Source organism: Onychostoma macrolepis, chromosome 09, assembly GCF_012432095.1.
Source record: "Onychostoma macrolepis isolate SWU-2019 chromosome 09, ASM1243209v1, whole genome shotgun sequence".
NCBI classification, from domain to species: Eukaryota; Metazoa; Chordata; class Actinopteri; order Cypriniformes; family Cyprinidae; genus Onychostoma; species Onychostoma macrolepis.
This window is the reverse complement of record NC_081163.1, coordinates 31,494,795-31,516,695: the sequence shown is the minus strand read 5'-3', so window position 1 is coordinate 31,516,695 and position 21,901 is coordinate 31,494,795. Positions and strand designations below refer to the sequence as shown.

The 21,901-nt window shown below is 39.1% G+C and overlaps 2 protein-coding genes across 5 annotated transcripts; both read left to right on the top strand.

The window, feature by feature from the left end:
* The first annotated feature begins 322 nt into the window (after positions 1 to 322).
* abhd13 (abhydrolase domain containing 13) lies at positions 323 to 14,458 on the top strand. 3 transcript variants are annotated; one of them, XM_058787523.1, is made up of 2 exons: positions 323 to 350; positions 10,264 to 14,458. In XM_058787523.1, the coding sequence occupies exon 2, from the start codon at positions 10,310 to 10,312 to the stop codon at positions 11,321 to 11,323; it is 1,014 nt and encodes a 337-aa protein (XP_058643506.1). In that variant the 5' UTR covers positions 323 to 350; positions 10,264 to 10,309; the 3' UTR covers positions 11,324 to 14,458. The 3 variants fall into 3 exon arrangements, with proteins under 3 accessions (XP_058643506.1, XP_058643504.1, XP_058643505.1); XM_058787521.1 differs by lacking the exon at positions 323 to 350 and adding an exon at positions 2,547 to 2,754; XM_058787522.1 differs by lacking the exon at positions 323 to 350 and adding an exon at positions 5,293 to 5,405.
* Positions 14,459 to 14,615: 157 nt separating this feature from the next.
* tnfsf13b (TNF superfamily member 13b) lies at positions 14,616 to 20,680 on the top strand. Of its 2 annotated transcripts, none has more exons than XM_058787524.1 (7): positions 14,616 to 14,844; positions 15,210 to 15,491; positions 17,057 to 17,144; positions 17,515 to 17,571; positions 18,337 to 18,461; positions 18,555 to 18,720; positions 19,648 to 20,680. In XM_058787524.1, the coding sequence occupies exons 1-7, from the start codon at positions 14,761 to 14,763 to the stop codon at positions 19,758 to 19,760; spliced, it is 915 nt and encodes a 304-aa protein (XP_058643507.1). In that variant the 5' UTR covers positions 14,616 to 14,760; the 3' UTR covers positions 19,761 to 20,680. The 2 variants fall into 2 exon arrangements, with proteins under 2 accessions (XP_058643507.1, XP_058643508.1); XM_058787525.1 differs by having other exon boundaries at positions 14,641 to 14,844; positions 18,570 to 18,720.
* Positions 20,681 to 21,901: the final 1,221 nt, after the last annotated feature.

The following is a 21,901-nucleotide window of genomic DNA, read 5'->3' as shown; positions in this document are numbered from 1 at the left end:
AAACATATGAGACACCAAACAAACAAACATGCCATTAAGAGCCGTGCTTGCACAGGTTCTGCGCAATCCTCTTCACTAATATCCTCTGCGTCTCAATCGGGCTCAGATTGATAAGCAATATAGACGTTTCTATATTGTTATAAATCATTGTTTACAATACAACAGGAGCACATGCCGCTGAGCTGAGGGGCGGGACATTTAGACGCACGCTCGGCGGTTTAGTGAATCACAACATACTGAGCCAGCTAACCAATCAGAGCCCATCACGTATTTCTGAGGGAGAGGCTTCATAAAAACAGGAAGTAATCTAGGAGTTTGTCAGAGAAGGGACAGGGCGGTGTGGAATAAAGGTAAATTATATGAAAAATAATGCGTTTAAAAAAAATGAAGCATGAACACATGTTAGACTGCACCCCATAAACACAATCAAGCCTAGAAAAAAAAGAAAACAGTAAACCACCCCTTTAAATAAATAATAATAAAAAAGAAAAGAATCATTAATACATGTGAAAATTGTCTGCGGAATTCTCTGACTCAGACGAGGATAGGAATCATGTGTTCGTGGTAGTTTTCTGGTGATTAAGGGATAATACAAGACTTCTTCGGCGAGGTAATGCATGTTTATCTGTCTGAAGTGACCTAGTTATACAAGTTTACAGGTTAAACCTGATCAACCGGACTGACACACCTGAAGGTTAACAGAAGTAACAAAGATCAGTCATGATGAAAGGACAAAAGTAAATCCAACAGTCCTATAAGCTGACACAGAAGTTGACCTCGCAGGTTATACCTGTTTGAACGTAGATTTGCCCTAAAATGATTATAGCAAATATCCAAGACCGAGCAGTTTTGAAAAGACTTATCACAAGACAAGATTTTCTTCAATGCAGTACCATTGCTGACAATTAAGTCAGTCAATGTCTCAGTCTCTCTTTAAATGAACTGAGCATTCATGCAAAGCTGACTTGAAACTTTCCCGCTATATCAGATGTCATGTACTTGTGTTATTTGTGTATTCAAATTATCACTTTGTGATTGTGCATGAGGAAAAATAAACATGCAAACTATGAAAGCTCAAAGGAAAAATCATTGAATGTAAATGCATTTAATAAAATGTAGCTACTGTATATTTTATAGGCTATCTATTATTATAGTTTACAAAACATTTGTTTATAAAAGTGAGTTACCACAGCTGAATTATCAGGAAATGCATTTTATGTACCTTTTTTTTTTTTAACACGTACATAAATATAATACATCTATTATATTTATGGGGTGGGGAGACTAGGGAAGTTGTGACAAAGGCAATAGCGCAGTAATACATTTCAGGTAAGACTCCAGTTACTTTAAAGGGATACTCCACCCCAAAATGAAAATGTTGTCATTAATCACATTAAGCTTCATTCGTCCTCGGAACACAATTTAAGATATTTTGGATGAAAACCGGGAGGTTTGTGACTGTCCCATTGACTGAAAAGTAAATTACACTGTCAAGGCACAGAAAAATATGAAAAGCATCGTCAGAATAGTGCATCTGCCATCAGTGGAACAGTGGTTCCATTGTGTTCCGAGGACGAACAAAGCTTTTACGGGTTTGGAACAACATGGGGGTAAGTGATTAATGACAAAATTTACTTATTACTTATCCCTTTAAGTACTAATATCACAGATGGTAGATGCTGCACTGCCATCTATCGACATGGATCAGCATGAAGATTCTCTTAGACACATACTGCTTTTCCACTGTGGCTGGTGCCAGAGCCCAATTGGGAACCGGGCTGAGCTTTTTACTCACTCGAAAAAAAAAAAAAGCATGGGTATATTTGTAGCAATAGCCAACAGTACATTGTATGGGTCAAAATTATTGATTTTTCTTTTATGTCAAACATCACTAGTAGGCTATACTAAGTAAAGATTGTGTTCCATGAAGATATTTTGTACATTTCCTACCGTAAATATATCAAAACGTAATTCTTGATTAGTAATATGCATTGCTAAGGACTTAATTTGGACAACTTTAAAGGCAAATTTCTCAATATTTAGATTTTTTTTGCACCCTCAGATTCCAGATTTGCAAATAGTTGTATTTCAGCCAAATATTGTCCTATCCTAACAAACCATAAATCAATTGAAAGCTTATTTATTTAGCTTTCAAGTGATGTATAGGTCTCATTTTTGTATAGTTATTTAGTCAATAGTATATTTATCATCACCTCAATTCACTGTTAAATTACATTTTTTATTTATTATTATTATTATTATTACTATTGTTCCCCAAAATAAAAGACCATCTAATATCATCATGCTTTTTTGCTTTTTAATAAGTAAACACAATAGACAAACAAACATTCACAGACGAGTCACCTACACAGAAGGACTGCCTACTGAAATGTATTTTTCATAAATATGGGGAAAGTTGCCAGATTTTAATTTCCACAAGTCGTCGCATGTGTTTTAAATGTATAAATGTAAACGATTTATAAATAGCAATGTTATTGGATACATATTTGTAACAATTACAAGAATAAACACGGACGTTGAACTCGCAGTACGTGTAGACCGTCAGCAGAAGGTTCCGCTGTTTCCGCCCGGAACTTCCTAGAAGCGACACCAGTGTACAGCAGCAGTCTGGCTAGATTTGCTGCTAGCCACAGTGGATCAGCTGATGTTTCAGGAGATGTTCGTATAGATGACCGCTTCACCTGCCCGTGAGCTCAGCTCTCTGAAGATGTGCCGCTGAAGAATGCGATAGATGTGAGTAGTTTTGTATCAGACTGTGAGCAGATGTGTTGTAGACATGGCTAGCAGCTAGCTGTGCAGTACATGCAGTCCAGAGGGAAAAAGCTGCTGTCAACATCAATCTGTCATCGGTGCGTTTATGATTCGTGTCAGCTGGGTTTGGACTTCAGGGTGTTTTCTCTCTCACTCTGTCAACAGCTGGATGAAAAACAAAATTTGCGGGGTTTAGTGCGGATCTGCTGACAGTGTTTTGCTGTATGATTTGATATTGAGGTCAGATCGTGGTAACAGTTACAGCTTCTATTTTATTGCATTACATGCCGAAAGTAATGGTGATCTTGGAAAACAGCTCGATTTGTGAACTCTGAATGTTTCTGTGTGCAGTATAGATGAATGAGTGAATACTGATCCTCATCTGCATTCCAGTGTAATTGATTGGTCAAGACTGGACTTGGTCCCTAAACACCTTGAGGGCTCAAGACAGCACTGTGTTGTGTCATCAGATAATACCTTAAAGAATTTATCTCTGTGTGTTTAGGTGACTCACAATGTATATGTGCACCTACTCTCTGCTTCTGCAAAAGGTCCTGTGGTGAGACCATGGTGCAGTGATAGTATCAGAGGGTAATACCATTGTATTTCAGTAAAGGTCATGGTAGGTGTAGGAGGTGTGACCAAAATCCTATATCATAAATAGTTTTATTTTATGGCAACTGTGTATGATGCAGTATAGTTAACAATTTATATATACATAACCTGTGTTAAAGCCTGTTTTTGGATAATCCAGTGAATGAAGTACTTTACAGATGAGAAGCACTTCATCTAATTTTATTATTGTCCCTAATGGAAAATTTCCATTAGGGAAATAGGCTGAAAGTGAAATTTAAAGAGAGAGAAAACGGTAAGACTAATATTATAAAACAAATAATTCCAGCTTTTTCTGATTGGTTGTGCTACTTTCAAAGTTGTTGCAAAATAGTCAAGGTATATTGAAAGTGTTCAAAGTTGAATCATATATTAGAATTATAAAATGTTTGTTTGTTTATTTATTTATTTTTATGGAAACATTAAAATTGTTGTTGTAATTTACTCCTATCGTTCCAGAGCTGTAAGACTTTATTTATTCTACGAAACACAAAAGAGCATATTTTAAAGAATGTTGATAACGAAAAGTTTTAGTTACCATTAATTTCCACTGAATGGAGGAAACAGACTCAAATTATACCCTTTTCCTCAGAAGAAAGTAAATTATTCTGGTTTGAAGGATTAATTACAATGTTTTTATTTTTGGGTGAACTGTCTCTTTAATGTTCCATGTTTCAGTGTTTCGTGGCAGGGCTCGCAAAATTTCAAAATCCCTGGTAGCCCTTCGGGCAGGTACTCTTCAGATTTTGGTAGCTTGAAAATTAATTTAACAATTATTTAATTGTATATATATATATTGAAAATCAGATAGGAGTCTAAATGTCAATCAAAAATGTCCAATACACAAATAGGCCTATCAACAAATATGAAGGAAGGAATTTTATTTCACTATTTACAGGGTATCTGCAGAATTTTTAAAAATAAATGTAAGGCAATTTATGACTCATTTTAAGAGCTGCACAATTAAAATGAACACAGTATGAGCGGGGTTGGGCAATGTCTATGGTAACAGTATTAAGCCATAAAATGACATGATTTACAGTTCAGATACAGGTTTCACAAAGACAAAAATCTTATACAACAGCATTTCAGCCTTTAGACCATTTTTATGAAAAGGGATAAATCAAGCATATATAAATTATTATATTAATTTAAAACGAATAAATATTACTGTCCTAATTGTTTAGATTTTTAGAAGGCACATTAACTTCTTTCTCATTTACAACTCTGTGTTTGCTGCGTAAAAACATGGGTCGATATTTGCATTGATCTGACCATAAACAGCAAGAAAGGCTTCTTGGAAATGCAAATTCATTCTCTGCCACGATGTGGTGCTTTAGGAGTTGCTTAATATAGCGGTTAGTGATGGGAAGTTCAGATCATTTTACTAACTCGGACGTTTGAGTCTCGTTCAGCAAAATGAACAAATCTTTTTTCGAGTCATTTCGTTCCTTTTAGCAAAATATAATTAAAATGCTACGTGCTACTTCCCTAACACATCTACTACTTATACAAACATTTATCACACTACAAACAATACAAAACTATAATGGTATAAGAAACAGAAAAGATTAATTCATTGTTTACCTGGGTCTTTAGTCTATGATTAGCTCACCTCACCTCTTATCTGACAAGTCTTCAGGTTTGAGTCGTTCGTTCATCACGTGACAGCCTCATAAACTAAACCTATGCAGTCAGAGCCGGAAATAGAATTGATTAGTTCAACTCTCGAGTCTTTCGAGTTGTTTGTTCTTTTGTCACGTGACCGCATTGGATAGAGAAATTAATTAATTTACAATCTTCCTTACAAACGGGTGCATAGTTATTATTATTATTATTTACTCTTACAGTTACGTAAGGTTCCTGGGGGTGTGGGCCGATCGCCGGCAACTGCCTCCGGTTCCTTTCTTCCCGGAAGTGCATCAGGAGGTGACTAGGTCTTGGAGGGCACCTTTTTCTGCCCGAAACAGGCCTAGTGCCTCCTCTGTCCTCACCACCCTCGACGGCGAAGCGGTCCAAGTGTATGTAGACACACACACACACACACACACACACACACCCCCACAGTCCAGCGTGCTATTGCCATGCAGCTCTGCCCACCCTGGGTCAGACAATGTCCACATTGGTGGTCCAGGAGCGCCACCTATGTCTGACCTTGGCGGATATGAGGGAGACTGACAAGCATCGCTTCTTGGACTCCCCGATCTCCCAGGCCAGCCTATTCGGCGAAGCGGTGGAGGGCTTTGCCCAACAGTTCTGTTGCACAGAAGCAGACAGAGGCATTTCATCATATCCTGCCCCGGCGGTCTGCTGCTGTCTCTACCCGGCTGCAGCCACTTTGTCTGTTCATCTCCGAGGGCGCCCTCCCCCACCTCCGCTCGGCCCCAGCAGCAGCCTTCACAACGGCCGCAGCGTGGAGCTGCGTGAATCTTTTGTTCCCTTTTTGTTTTGTTCCGCCACTGGCTGCCCAGCCAGTTTCCTTTTTCTCTGGGTCCCAAGAGGGCGAGGATGGCAGTGCACGAGACACAGTCTCTACACTCCCGTCCCCCTCTCCTTTCGCCAGTGGGCAGCAGAGTCCGGTCCGAGGACGTGATGCCTTCTCCCGTGCCCCCTGCCCAGCCGTGGAGCCAGGTAAGTGTCGCACCGCGCACTCAGACCCCACTTCGGGACGCACTGCCTTCCGAGTAGGGTCCCTGTGCTCCACGTCGCTGCCCCACCGCGGATCGGTGGCTCCCCTGGTTCCGCGTGTACGGTCTCTGGGGGCCTGGCTAGCACTCCCCAGGCCGTCTCGCTGGCTCCTGAGAACCATCAGACTCTGCTACGTGATTCAATTCACCCGGCGTTCTCCCAAGTTCAGGGGCGTTCGGTTCACCTCTGTGTTGAACAAAGATGCTCCTGTCTTGCCTGCAGAAGTCGCGGTCCTGCTGGCGAAGGTCTTCACCAAGGTTGTGCAGGCAGCCCTTGTTCCATTAAGGGAAGCAGGCATTCACGTTCTCAACTACCTCGATGACTGGCTCATACTGGCCCAATCTCGAGTGCAGTTGTGTGAACACAGGGACAAGGTGCTCAGCCACCTCTGCTGGCTTCGGGTCAACTGGGAAAAGAGCAAACTCTCCCCTGTGCAGAGGATCTCTTTTCTCAGCATGGAGTTGGACTCGGTCAACCTCGCAGCATGTCTCTCAGTAGAGCGTGCTCAGTCAATTCCACTGAAACAGTTTCAGAGGCTCCTGGGGCATATGGCATCCACAGCCGCTGTCACACCGCTCGGCTTGCTTCATATGAGACCGCTTCAACAATGGCTTCAAGACCGGGTCCCGAGATGGGCATGGCGACGCGACACGTACCAGGTCTCAGTCAACCCGCCCTGCCGTCAGACCTTCAGCCCGTGGTCGGATCTTGCTTTTCTGCATATTGTTGTATCAACAGATGCCTCTGCCATGGACTGCGGTGCCATGTGCAGTGGGCATGCAGCTGCGGGGCTCTGGACAGGGCCCCGACTGAAGTGGCATATCAACTGCTTCGAGTTGCTAGCAGTATGGCTTGCTCTGCGTCGCTTCAAAATGCTGCTTCACGACAAGCATGTACTGGTTCCGTACGGACAACACTGCGACCGTTGCGTACATCAAGCATCAAGGTGCTCTACGCTCCCGTCGCATGTCGCAACTTGCCCGCCTCTGAGGTTGCTTCGCGCCGTTCATGTCCCAGGCGAGCTCAATCGTGCAGCCGACGAGCTTTCACGTCAGCCCGCCCTTCCGGGAGAATGGCAACTCCACCCCAAGACAGTCCAGCTGATTTGGAGACACTTCGGGGGCGCCCAGTTAGACCTGTTTGCCTCCCCGGACACGTCCCACTGGACCATCAGCACAGACACGCTGGCACACAGCTGGCCTCGGGGCCTACGCAAATATGCGTTTCCCCCAGTGAGCCTTCTCTCGCAGACCCTGTGCAAGGTAAAGGAGGACGAGGAGCAAGTCCTTTTGGTGGCGCCATACTGGCCCAATCGGACTTAGCTCCCAGAACTGATGCTCCTAGCGACAGCCCCTCCTTGGCAAATTCCTCTGAGGAGGGATCTCCTTCCTCAGAGAGGGGGCACCCTCTGGCACCCGCATCCAGACTTGTGGAATCTCCTCGTGTTGTTCCTGGACGGGACGCGGAGGTTCTAGGTGGGCTACCTCCAGCGGTAGTGAACACCATCACTTCAGCTAGAGCCCCGTCTACAAGACACGCTTACAGGCTGAAGTGGAACCTGTTCGTCGATTGGTGCTCTTCCTGCCGGGAAGACCCCCGTAGATGCCCGATCAGGGTTATGCTGTCTTTTCTGCAAGATGGGTTGGAGCAAAGGCTGTCTCCCTCCACCCTCAAAGTGTATGTTGCCGCTATTGCCGCACATCACGATGCAGTAGACGGTAAGTCTGTCGGGAAGCACGACTTGGTCATCAGGTTCCTCAGAGGGGCGAGAAGGTTAAATCCTACGCGCCCTCATCTGGTACCCTCTTGGGATCTCCCCTCGCTCCTGACGGCCTTGAAGGAGGAGCTCTTCGAGCCTCTGCAGTCAGTAGAGCTTAAGTTTCTGTCGTTGAAGACAGTGCTCCTCACAGCATTGGCCTCGGTCAAGAAGGGTAGGGGATCTGCAGGCATTTTTGGTCGACGATTCGTGCCTAGAATTCGGACCAGGTAACTCTCATGTTGTTCTGAGACCCCGGCCTGGATATGTGCACAAAGTTCCCACCAGGCCTTTTAGGGATCAGGTTGTGAACTTGCAAGCGCTGCTCCGGGAGGAGGCAGACCTAGCCATTGCTCTGCTCTGTCCCGTCTGCGCCTTGCACGTTTACGTGGACTGCACGCAGAGCTTCAGGACCTCAGACCAGCTCTTTGTCTGATTCGGAGGACAGCAGAAGGGAAAGGCTGTCTCCAAACAAAGACTTGCCCACTGGATAGTGGAGGCTATAGTCCTAGCTTACCAGGCCCAATACTTGCCGTGCCCCCTCGGAGTAAGGGCACGCTCTACGAGAGGCGTTGCTTCTTCTTGGGCATTGGCGTGGGGCGCCTCGATAGCAGACATCTAGTAAACTAGTCCTTCGTCCCAATGTGCATACTATCCACCCTATCTGAAAATTACTAATATCACACAGAATTTAGGATGGATAGTATGCACATTGGCAAGAAAAGGGATACTGGACAGTGCCAAAGAAAAGAACAAAAACAAACCAAATCTTTCTAACGCTTTCTCAACTTAAACTATCTAACAAAAAAGAAAAAATGTAGAAACAAAAAGAAATCTGTAATGTGTTTGATGCTGTATCTGTACTACACTGACTACACACACAAAATACAGCTGATGGCACTGCTACTTCATCTATACAAAAAAGTGTGCACAATGTACATCATGAAATACCAATAATTTTTCTTCCGACCAACACAAACAGAACAATAATAATCACAAATGGTGAAAAGGAAAAAGGTAAGGTTGTTAAAAGTGACTGCAGTAACATACTACAACCAAAATAGAAAATAAACACTCTAATAATTCAAAACAAAGCAAGATAAATAAACACAATAAATCAACAGAAGAGCATGGTGGCAAGCCTCCATATGAATGCCAACATGCCCATTTTGTAAGTTCCTGGGATTCCAGGTAACATAAGTAAAACAGAGAGTGGCAGGAAAAAATGCACAAAAACAAGTCAAGTCGCTTTTATTTATATAGCGCTTTTACAATACAGATTTTGTCAAAGCACTTAACAGTATCAAATTGGAGGATAGAGTGTCAGTAATGTATAATGATAAGATTAAACACTCGATTTCCAGTTAAAGGCATTTCATTATTGAATTCAGAGATGTCATTGTCTAGCTCAGTTTAGTTTAAATAGTATCTGTGCAATAAAATGGACGATAATCGCTAGAAATTAATTAAGTGTCCCCAACGGAGCAAGCCAGAGGCGACAGCAGCAAGGAACCAAAACTCCCTCTTTGACAGAATGGACAAAAAAATCAGCACATCCTAACATCACGTAGGAACAAGAAAAGTAATTTTAGAAGAAGATCAAGTTCTTAGTCTCAGTCTGGCTCCATTATGGTAATGCCCACTTTTCATAATCCAAGTTTAAAATTGTACCTTTTGGGGTACAACAACTTGTAACTGGAGCAGCACCCTTAAAAGAACATATTAGGGGTAAAAAAGGTACAAATAGGTACAATTAAGTCCTTTTAAGGGTACTGCTGCAGTGACGAGCTGTTGTACCCCAAAAGGTAATATATATATTTTTTCTCTGTGTGTAGTTTTTAAATTCTACTCTACATTTCGTCTTGCTGTAATTATGGAAGTGAAATGCATTGTGAGTTGTAATTCACATTCTCACACAGTCTGTTTGAAGTGCCACTGCTAGTTTAGTAAATTCTAAAGTTTAATGCAGACTGTCAAGATGAGCCTTAATGCAAAATAAGAAGCACTTGCATCAATATGTAACATTTACAGATAAGGATATAACCGTAAAATGAAAGTTTTGCACTGAGGAATCATATCACACATTAAACACACGCATCTGCTAAAGAGACTAACAGGACGAGCTGTTTCGCTAATGCTTGAAATTTAAAATAAAGCATTCGCATGTTTAGCTTGGATCACGCACCTTTTCTGAATCAGCTCACTCTGTTTCTTCCAGGATTAGATTCATTTCGTCCATAGAAATGCATAATTCAGTGGTATAATTTGACGCGACTGGTGGACGTTTTCCTTGTATGGTGGGCTAATCGATAATGACATTCGTTGTCGATGAGTTTCATTATTGATTATTATCAATTAGTTGTTTCAGCCCTGTGTTATAGTAAAATGTAATAATACCACCCAACCCTACAAACCTACCTTCTGTGTTTCCGCAGATTACGCCTGCAGTGAGTTTTGGAGACTCTTGTCATCCCAGTTGTCATGGAGAAGCCATGGAGGTTATGGGGGGCACTGGAGGCGTGTTTGCTGACTATGTGCGCCTGGTCCTGGGGAGTCTGTCGTGTCTCCCTGCTGGCCCTCATTCTGACCTTCCACCTGTATGGAGGCTTAATCCTGCTGGGACTCATCCTGGCCTCTGTGGCCGGCATCCTGTACAAGTTCCAGGACGTGCTGCTCTATTTTCCCGACCAGCCCTCATCCTCGCGCCTTTACGTTCCAATGCCAACAGGAATCCCCCACGAGAACGTGTACATCCGCACCAAAGATGGCGTGCGGCTCAACCTCATTCTGCTCCGTTACACTGGCGAAAACCCCACCTCTGCTCCCACCATTTTATATTTCCACGGCAATGCGGGGAACATCGGCCACCGCGTCCCGAATGCTCTGCTCATGCTGGTCAATCTGAAGGCCAACGTGGTGCTGGTGGACTACAGAGGCTATGGAAAGAGCGAAGGAGAACCTTGCGAGGAGGGACTGTACCAGGATGCCGAGGCCACCTTGGATTACGTCATGACCCGGCCGGACATTGACAAGACCAAAGTGGTGCTATTCGGTCGCTCATTGGGTGGAGCAGTGGCCATCCGTCTGGCATCGTGCAACCCGCATCGAGTGGCTGCCATCATGGTGGAGAACACTTTCCTGAGCATCCCGCACATGGCGGCCACACTGTTCTCTTTCTTCCCCATGCGTTACCTACCACTCTGGTGCTACAAGAACAAGTTTCTGTCATATAGACATGTTGCACTGTGCCGTATGCCGTCTCTCTTCATTTCGGGCTTATCAGACCAACTCATCCCTCCGGTGATGATGAAACAGCTGTACGAGCTGTCGCCATCTCGGACTAAACGCCTCGCCATCTTTCACGAGGGTACGCACAATGACACCTGGCAGTGCCAGGGTTATTTTGCTGCCCTAGAGCAGTTTATGAAGGAGCTTCTTAAAAGCCATGCCCGAGAAGAGACGGCCCAGGGGACAGCCAACGTCACCATAATCTAGAACAGTAACTACTATTGACTGCTCTAAATCTGGACCCTCTCAGATAGAATGTACAAGTTATTCTCTCTTTTTTTATTATTTCTCTTCTCCCCAACTTCATAAGCTCTTTCTTTCCATTGATCACACACCAAGAATTCATTAGATACAATTTCATTTATTTAATAGAGAAGGCTGAATTTTTTTAAGACTTCAGAATATTTTTTTGTCAATTTTTATATTAAGTATGAATGCATCTGCCTCAAGAGTTTAATGCCCTCTCAGTCCATTTCTTTATTTGCTGACAATTTCTCAAAACTATAGTTAAATCCCTACCACCTACAAATGCAATTGGAAATAGTTATTTGCCTAATCACAATGGTCAGAACTACTTTCTGAGCTTGAACTGTTCGGTTTGGGCATCGGTTTTAGAGTAATGCTTTAAAATTCATGAGTAACACAATAATGTCTGTGATTAACATTACTTGAGACTTTCACATTTGTTCTACCACTATATTTCATACATAAAAAGTTGGTAACAGCAAGGTTACACGTTTGAAGGATGACTGTATGTAGAGTAAGTTGTTAACCACTGATTTTATTTTACTCATGAATGACAAACTACTACTCCCAAAAACTAAGACTACTGAACTAAACAATTCTAACAAACTACTAAACAAACTGAGAAGCTATATTCTTATTTATTTTGTTTATGTGGAATATATATTCACACTTTAAAAAAAAAATAGAACAGAGGGCTCATTAAAATAATTGTTTGCCTTTTAAATTCCAGTGAATACAGTTAAATGGACCAGGGGCAACTGATCCTAGTTCAATCATCTTTGTCTATGGCATTTCATGCATTCAATCTTCTTTACCCGGCTGTAATGTGTTAGAGCTTTATGTTATCACACTGCCTTCTTTTTTACGGAAGGTTTAAAATCCACTCAGGAAATCGGCTCATTGTGGTTTGATCCCATGTTTTGGATTTGCATATGGAGCTGTGTGTGAGAAGTATAGATTTCTATACTGATTTTCATGTGGGCTACAGTTCACTGTGAGCACTCAATGAAAATACCAACACAACAAGCCTAAAGTATGTTTACTCTCTCTCAGGCTTAGTGATCTTCTGAAAGTTAGAGTGAAATCGCACATAGCAGCTGCTTGACAGTGTTCCAAGCACAGTCCATTTGCACAATTTGTAAATAAAATCTTTCCCTTCTTTTAATAAGGTCAAGTGCTTAACATCAGATCTTTACCAATGACCTGTTTTGTTTGGATTATGTTGAAAAACCTGCCCATTGGTGACTGTTGCACTGTGTCACACATCCATTTTCTTGGATTTTCCTTTAAAAAGCAGAAACATTCACAACAATGTAAGGATAAATTAACACAAAAATGAAAATTGCCATCATTTACTCACCATTTATGCCTTTCCATACCTGTATGACTTTTTTTCAGTGGAACAAAAAGGTGAAATTTTGAAGAGTATGTTATTCACTCTTTTCCATGCAGTTGCAGGTAGAAGCCTCAAGCTTCTTCAAAAGGACTCATTGATAAAAGTCTAAGTATCGTAAAAGTTGGCCATATGACTTGTATGTTGAAGTCACACAATGAAAGACAGCTGAGAAGTTTTGCCGTTCACTAAAAACTATTTTCTAGTGAGTTGAATCTGTCAGAATTATGAGATCTTTGCTGCAAAACAGATTCATTCAGAATGAACTCTCATGATGATTCAATCAAGAACAAATACAATTTCAGTCTATTTGAAATTATAGAAAGGTATTATATGTCTACGGAAGACTTGGAATATAGACTGCAAGTCATCTTGAAAGATTTTGTCCTCATTCATTGTAGTTGAAGAGCAATCTGCACCTTCTTTGAAATGCCCCCTTTTGTGTTCCACAGAACAAAGAAATCATATTGGTGTGGAAGAGTAAATGCTGGCAAAAGTATAATTTTTCTGAACTATTTAATGTATCGAATCAGGGGTAAAGACATGAGGCTTGTGTTTCTGTAGTCTCACATTTGTGGTTGACTGTCAAACACCAATTAAAAGTGAACGGTGGACTTTGCAAACCTGGCCCATTATGTAGTGTTGGATCAATGCACATCCAAGTCTGTAATTTATTGCATGCTTTAGATGCTCAGCACATTTCATTTAGCTCTGATGCACTTTTACGCTCACATCTGTTGTAATGCGTGAAAACTGCCTGTGAATTTTAAGATGACAGAATTCAAGGCAGAGTGATCCTATGTCAGTTTGCATGCAACTATTGCTATCTTCAAACCAGAGGTTATGACAGGCTTCCAAAGTCCACCTTTTGGGATTTTACAAGCTCTTTTGGGTCCCGTCGTTCCCAAGGGTGCTTACGAGATTGTATAGTAGCACAGCTGAGCTCTAGATGTCTTCAGTTATGTCTGGTATTATTTATGGTTATTAGTTATGTAGTAACAGGACAGCTGTGATTGAGAAAGAAGTGGAACCAGCCAATGCAAGAGAAAAAGTTCCCAAGACTTCAGCTTTTGGATGGTTTCAATACATAAGATACTTTTGTACATCAGTTTATTGACCTTTTGATTTTAAAAGAAACATAAGTAATGGTCATTATTGATCGTATAGGCCTAATTCATAAGAACTGCCTCTAAACTTTATAGGAAATAATAATTTCAAATTAAAATGATTTGCAATGTGACATTTAGTTGAACTCAAAGTGACGTGCCATGATACCTTATTGAATGTCTGTGTGGTTGAGTGTAAACCTTGAAACAAAGATGCTGAAATATGATAAAATAATGAAAATACTACTTAAGAGTTTACTAGATTTGACTAACACACCATTGGCATGTTCTGGCCATTCTCTGGGGCTAGTTTGTATGTTGAAATCTCATTTCATCTTGTTCATAAACTGAATATATGAAATAATATAAAGTGCTGCTCGTGTTTTATATTTGCTTTTTACAGTAAATAGCAGAGCGGAAAGATTCACTTCTGAATGTGCAAGGAGGGTTTTCTTATTCTTTCGACATCTGTGTTTTGAGCTATGGATTTTCTATTCAAATCATTTGTTCATGTACATACAATTGAATCACACTTTCTATTTTCTGTGTGGTGACATGCAATAAAGAAATCAAACCCTTCTGATAACTTGGCTGCATGAGTATTTGTACTTTGAAGCCTCTGGTTCCTTTTTCTGGTTGTCATTGTGGAAACTCCACATTAAAAAGAACGAAACTTTTTTTTTTTTTTCATGTTCTACTTTATGCTAAGAATAGCTTTCCTTTTGCTTGTCACTGTCATTTATATACTTTCCTATGTGCTATTAATTTATGGTTAACAAGTCTAAGTCTGACATTTTCATTTATCTGCTATTTATCTTTGCACATTTGACGCAGTTTGTCGGAACAGCCACAAAGCAAGTGGTGACAAAGCAACTTTCGGTTGCAATGCAGTGTTAAATATGGTGGGTGTGGACAGCTCGGCAGGAAAGGGACACAAAAACCAGACTGTTAGCTGGAGAACTGTAGCAGACAGAACATTTTTGGTAAGTACAGTTGCTTTTGAACTAAATTTGACTTCAATTGTAGATCCCAGGAGTTTTCCCCTATTCCACATCAACAATTAGCTTGAAGAGGAAGGGTAGTTATGTGTAGGAGTCTGATCTGGGATTTTTCTGCAAGAAATGTATGCTAAGAGCTTCAGAGGAATATTCATGCCATATGAAGGTGAATTGGATTCAGCAGGCATAACAAAAAACTCCAGACAAGCTTCTTTCTGAGTAGAAACCTTTCACTGTAAGGATGATGTTTTGAGGTGGGTTGAGATCTTTAAAGAAATAGTGCTTCTTCAGAACCTGTCTATATGCCATTCAGGCTACATTTATTCACTAATAACCATATTTTCTAAAAGTTTGTTTCCACCATGCCTGCTGAAGATCTTGGTCCAGGTCGGGGTGAAAGGAGAAGGTTGCCCTGGCTGTTTCTAGTGCTGGTCATTGCTGCCATCACCTCCTCTTCCCTGTCTGTGATCTCCCTGTACCATGTCCTGGCCCTGCAGGCAGAGGTGGAGGGTTTGAGAGCTGAGGTGGTCCGCAAGAGAGAGGAGCAAAGTGGGACACTAGAAGAACCTGTGAGCGGGGCAGAAAAACAAACTCATGAGCAGGAAGAAGAAGAGACCAAAGAGAGAATTGAGGTTTGGACCACAATACACTACCAAATGTCCTTCTAAAATGTTGCTGCTGTTGTTTTTCATTTGAAGAAATTGCATAAATAGCAGTTAATTTGACTGAAGGGTCATATCTCAGTTTACTGAAATGCCAATTTCAGTTGGTTGTTGAAAAACACACGGCCTGTAAACAGGAAATTAACAGTGTTAATGTTGCAGTTTCCCAGTTACGAAATTAATAATGTCGATGTTCAATTCAAGTCAGTTTGGTGTTGATTCAGTTCAATAACAGGGTCAATGTTGTAAAATGCATCATCAGCAGAGCTGATATTTCCAAAAATCAAATACTTGTAATTAGTATTACATTGTATAATGCTCATTAATGCAGATTACAGTTACTTTTTATGGATTACATGATTACATATGATTCACACAGTGGCAGTAAATCTTTCATAATTTATTGATTCTCCCTAATTCTTCTTTAAATGGATTCCCAAATGTTTTGTCTGCCAAAACTACTTTGGAATTAAATTTCTTGAAATATCTCTGAGGAAGTTAATGTTTCAGTAATTTTACAACACATTTACATGTTTACAGTTTGATGTTGCTTAATGGTCACATTGGCATGCAGGTAAACAAATTAAATATGTATATTTTTAGTGTTTAATTAATGATTAGCTTTTTATTTTTTTAATCAACTAGCAAACCCACTGCAGTTCTTATTTTAAGCCCAATTTGGGAAACCCTGGTTTAATATAACGTTTAACACATTTCATGTTGAAAAAAGTGTAATATATTTTCTTTCTCTTTTCTTTTTTATATCAGTATGGTATTTTCAATGGTAAGTTTAAAACAGATTTTTTTTTTAAAGTAATCTAAAAAGTAGTCAGAATAAATTACCTACAATGAGTAACCTAGATTACGTTACCAACTACAATTTTCATCATGTTTCATAATGTGTAATCAGTAATGGATTACAATTTGTGAGTAATCTACTCAACTCTGAACATCAAGTATGAAACAAGTTCAATTCTACTATTAGCAGCTCCACAGAAGGTAATAGTGTCATTATCCAGCTCAGTTAAGTTCAAATTTTTGCTATTTAATGAATTATTTGGTGCTTCATGCTTGTATTTCAGTTACAGTTACTATTTCAGTTTTGCTGAAAAGTTGTTAAACAGCCTATAATAGGCTGTTTAATAGCAGGTTTCCATTTTGACATTAGTCAGTATTTTTGTGGTCAAAAGACTTTAAGGTAAGTCCCTATACAGAAATGGTCTTTTCAGAAATATTCCTGACATAATAAAAATTCACTAGAGTAAAAAGTCCAACAGCTAGCTCCAGTCCCATCTACTTGTTTCAAACTAATTGTGGGAAAAAAATAAAATAGCTAAACTGGTTTAGCTAATGACCAACCTAAATGCAGATATATTTTGAGCACTTTCATGCTGGACAAATTGCTCATTATAATCTACCACACACAATGACCATCTTTGAGTACTGTGCCAACAACAGTCCATCTTGAAACTTAATCTTGTAGAAAATGTCTGAGCTGTTTATATTCAGCAGGATTTCTGTTTGTCTGTGTACAGTATCTGCAGCAGACTGAGATGGGTGATACCGTAACAGACCATACTGTCCTGTCAAAAAGGAGCCTGGGTCATACGTCAAACAAAGCAGGCAAGTGCACACTTCTGCTTATTCCGTTATGCTCGTCTCTGCTTTTCTTTTTTGAGTGTTAACTGAAAAGAGTTGTGGTTTTTTTTTTGTGTATACTGACAGGAATGGTGCGGAGCACAGATGGTGTAAGATTAAAACCACTAAATAAATAATAAAAAAACAAAACATGCACATGGTGCAAAAGTGCACCGTTAGGCATTTACATATCCTGTTGCTTTATGAGTCACTGAATGCAAAACCTTTATTATATTATTATTAAAGTCGCACCGCCGTAATCATTCTTCCCTTACAGACAATACTATAAGAAATGTTTAACAATAATACATTTGCATTCAGTCAATTCTTTCCCTATGAAAACATTTTTCCACAGAATCCCAGCCCTGTTTACAAATGATGGCAGACAACAGGAGAAAAACCTTCCAGAAAGGTACTGAAGGAGTTTGTAAAATTGTAGTATTGTAAATTTATTTTTATAACATGAAATTTGGCATAGACTTAAGTTAGATTACATTCAAGTGATCCATTTTATCAATTTTGACCTTGCTTTTTGCTAGAGCCATGAAAGAGTTCATTGTACTATGAAAACACACTGTAACTTTCAGAACTCAAAACTTTATTTCCAGTCCAAAAAGAGCATTTGTTATAACTGGCCTTCAATTACGTGTTCTGAACTTCGTCATCCATAACATGTCAGTGATGTCTGTCCAGAAACGTGAGGTGATAAGAGGAAAGCTGCAGAGATGTAGCACCTACTACTCTGCATATCCATCTGAGTAATCCTAGTGTTAAAATGAGGCAGAGCATTTAATTGAACAAAGTCCCTGTTTATTTTGGTCTGATCTTACAGCCCAATCTCACAGGAAAAATTAATTAATTTACGAGGTGGCAATTTAGTATGAAATCGTACAATGTGGAATGTATGAAAATGTAAAATAAAATAAAATGGCCTACTCCTAACCCAACCTCTAAACATAACTGTCACTAGGGTGTAAGCAGATCGTACAAAAACGTATAAATCGCTAAAGCATAAAATAGTTATGAACTGCCATGATATCGTGTCGGATCTTAACAGTTTGAGCGGTACATGCCAGATTCTATCATAATGTTTAGACTATTATGGAAGTAAGAGACATTTAAAATCTTTATCTGACCCAACAGCAAAAATTACTTGTATAAATATTTATTTTGTCAGAGTTTGCTTTGGAAATATGCACAGCCATCCCATGGCAAGTCGGACTGAAGCGTGGCTCAGCTCTGGAGGAAGAGCAGGGTACCATTTTAGTCAAAGAGGAAGGATTCTTCTTTATCTATAGTCAGGTATATACATTCTGTATGACACATTCGTGAGTTTTTTGGCCTCTTTGAAACATCCCAACACAGTGCTCAGTGTTTTTTCCTCATTATTTCAAGCTCTCCTTTTCCCAGGTTTACTACACAGACTCTACGTTCGCTATGGGCCACATCGTGATTCGTATAAAGAAGAACGTCGTAGGAGACGAGAGTCAGCACGTTGTTCTGTTCCGTTGTATACAGAGCATGAATCGAGTCAATCACTTCAACACCTGCTACACCGGAGGTGAGCGTCTCCTTTACTGGTGTTACAAAAGAATTACAATGTGCAAATTCTCATTACTGTAATGTATCTGGACATTCTACTTCCCAGGTTTTTCTTCAAAAAAAACAGATTTACAAATCTCATTATTTACAAAGTATTTTATATATTTTATAATATATGTTATATTATTATAAATTCAGATTCAAAATTGCTTTATTGGCATGACTGTAAACAATACAAAATTGCCAAAGCTTGAATGAATATATATATATATATATATATATATATATATATATATATATATATATATATATATATATATATATATATATATATATATATATATATATATATATATATATGTGTGTATATATATATATATATATATATATATATATATATATATATATAATTTTAATTATATAAAATACATTTTGTTACCTTGATATGAAAAAATACATGCATTCATACATATATATATATATATATATACACACACACAGTAATGAGAATTTTTTCATGTTATGGTAACACAAATTTAGGAACCTTAGTGGTCCAAATATAAGCTCCATTTTCTTTAAGCAAAATATAATTTCTTACTTTCTTATTGCTTTCTTGAGGTTTTGGGTTGAAATATGACCCAGACATGTTCTTTTGTGACAAGCACCCAGTTACAGAATCTAGGCTACATTTGTTACCACACAGTCAGGAAGTCCAAAAATAGCATAAGACCAGTAAATGCATGACAAATATATTTGAAATATGACAAATATGTCATATAATTATTTTTACTTTCAAACTGTGTATTTTAAATATAATGTACTGCTGTGAATAGTAGTACTATTCAAGTAATGGAAATGTCTCATAGAGAAGTGCTATGCGTATATGGATAAAATATATAATGTACCTATTATTACAATAGAATGTAACTGAGCATGTGATGTGCAGGCATAGTGAAGTTGGACTCTGGGGACAGACTGGAGCTTCTGATACCTCGTACCCATGCAAATATCTCTCTGGATGGGGATTCCACCTTCTTAGGAGCAATAAAACTGGCCTGACAATGGAAAAAGGCTTTGGATCAGACATTAAATGAGATTGGATATGCTATTATAATTATTCGTAAGGATAATTATTGACATTCACTGGACTTCATGAATAAAAGAGCTGCTTTATGATGTGGAGTATTCTTGAAAATGTCTTCATTGAACTACTTTGTATCCAGGCTCTTTACACTTCAGTGGCATTTCATCAAACATGCACAAAATTTACTATATGCACCATATTGAAGTTCCTCTGTCGCAATTCATGATTCATCAGTCCTCATAATGTTTTATCAAAATATAGTAACGTCTTAGAAATGACTTCCCTCTTTGTTTTTCACATCTTTAACTGCCTGACTCATTCAGGTGTGTAACAACCATTTTTCACAATCCAGTCAGTTCCTGGTGAATAAAATCAAGTCCCACTCAGCATTTTTATTAAGCACATTATTTATAACACATTTTATTGTCAAATGTGCTATAAAGACCATTTCTTGATGGTTTGTTAACATGCACCCTGTATTTAATGTTTTATTATTCAGAACATCTGTTGCAGAATACCACCTCAGTATGTGCTTTGGTTTTAACGAAGTACTTTGACATTTGTAACATGAAAGTGTGCTTTCGTACATCAGTATGTTTAAAGTTTGCACTGAACATGCAGCCTCCATGATTCTACCAGCAGATGGAGACAGTATCACACTGTGGAAGAGCATTGGAATGCACTTGCTTTGTGTAAACAGCTTTCATAAAGACAGTTCTTTCTGTTCATTGACAGAGGTTGTATATGCTTCTGGTGTGTGAATTTTTCAGCCGCATCTCATATAGAAACAATCATCATAGTGTCCCAGGCCTTGAGATGCTGGAATTCTGCATGTACTGTAAACACAGTGTCTCTTAACAATAAATCATCAGCTCTGCTGCTTTGCCTTGCTTTACACATGACATGTTCAAGGAGAGTGGTCTTGGATCTCGGCGGCACTTGTTTCTGGGACAGATTTTTATGGGATGCATTGTTTCATGAGCACTAGGTTAAATAAATAAATAAAGATTCCTGTGTACATCATGCAAACAGTGCTTTGACTTATGTGCCTATTTAACAGAGAACAACTAAAAACTGAACTAAATAAAAAGCTGAATTTGGCTTATCATATGCCTATTTACCAGAGAAAAACTATTACAGAGTAAAAAATTTTACTAAAAAAAACTGAATTTACTTGATCAGAAACCATGAAAAAAATATTCTAAATGTTATAGAAAGCCTTTAATATAGGAAAAGTAGTTATATATGTATGTATGTATGTACAGACAGATAGATAGTTAGACATCGATCGATCACTACTGCTGGCTTAACTTTTATTTTTGAGTTATGCAATGAAATACAGTTCCTATGTGTCTTTCAAAAAATGATGTATAATGATGTATGATTTCATCACACTTAAACCTTTAAAGGCCTTCACACAATTGTGCTTGCTTGCATAGAGTCTGGTGAAGTCTTGGTGTAATATAACCAAATCCTTGAATTGTTCACCCACAGAGTGACTACAAAAAAGTAATTAGTTATAGTTACTTCTCACAAATAGTAACTGAGTTACATCATTATAAAAGTAACTAATTACTAGGGAAAGTAACTATTGCGTTACTTTTTAAAAAATGTTCAAATGTCAAATAACTTTGGATGCCCCCAATAGTAAATATGTTAAATTAATGAAATGGACACTAAAAAGAATAAATTATTATTATAAAACATTGTGCATTAATCTACACTATTTATCTACTGACACTTATTATCAGTCAGTCAAGCATTATAATATAATATTATGACAATTTAATATTATATGATGATAGCACTTTAGTAATTAGAATAACCAAGTATGAATGCATATTTGTCATCAATTATTAAACGCATAAGGATTAATGAGCTGCTGGGTTTATGAATATTAATCACGTTGTCTGCGTTCGCTCGAATTGATTTGCTGAAATCAAAACAGGGACGATAATAGGTGAGCGCCAGCCAATGAGATTGTCGTTTGCGCATTAGTTCCGCCCACTACCAGAGAAACCGGCAGTTCTTAAAAGCTGAAGAATTCCAAAGGAACTCCGTTATTTTGACAGGAAAATACAACAAAGAATATCGTTTACATGTAGCGCGTCAATTC

Excerpts from the sequence above, each read along its gene's own strand:
- abhd13 (XM_058787523.1), top strand. The coding sequence starts at position 10,310 with ATGGAGAAGCCATGGAGGTTATGGGGGGCACTGGAGGCGTGTTTGCTG.
- tnfsf13b (XM_058787524.1), top strand. The coding sequence starts at position 14,761 with ATGGTGGGTGTGGACAGCTCGGCAGGAAAGGGACACAAAAACCAGACT. Across the intron at positions 15,492-17,056 it reads AGACCAAAGAGAGAATTGAG|TATCTGCAGCAGACTGAGAT; the intron begins GTTTGGACCACA and ends GTCTGTGTACAG. Across the intron at positions 18,462-18,554 it reads TCTTCTTTATCTATAGTCAG|CTCTCCTTTTCCCAGGTTTA; the intron begins GTATATACATTC and ends CATTATTTCAAG.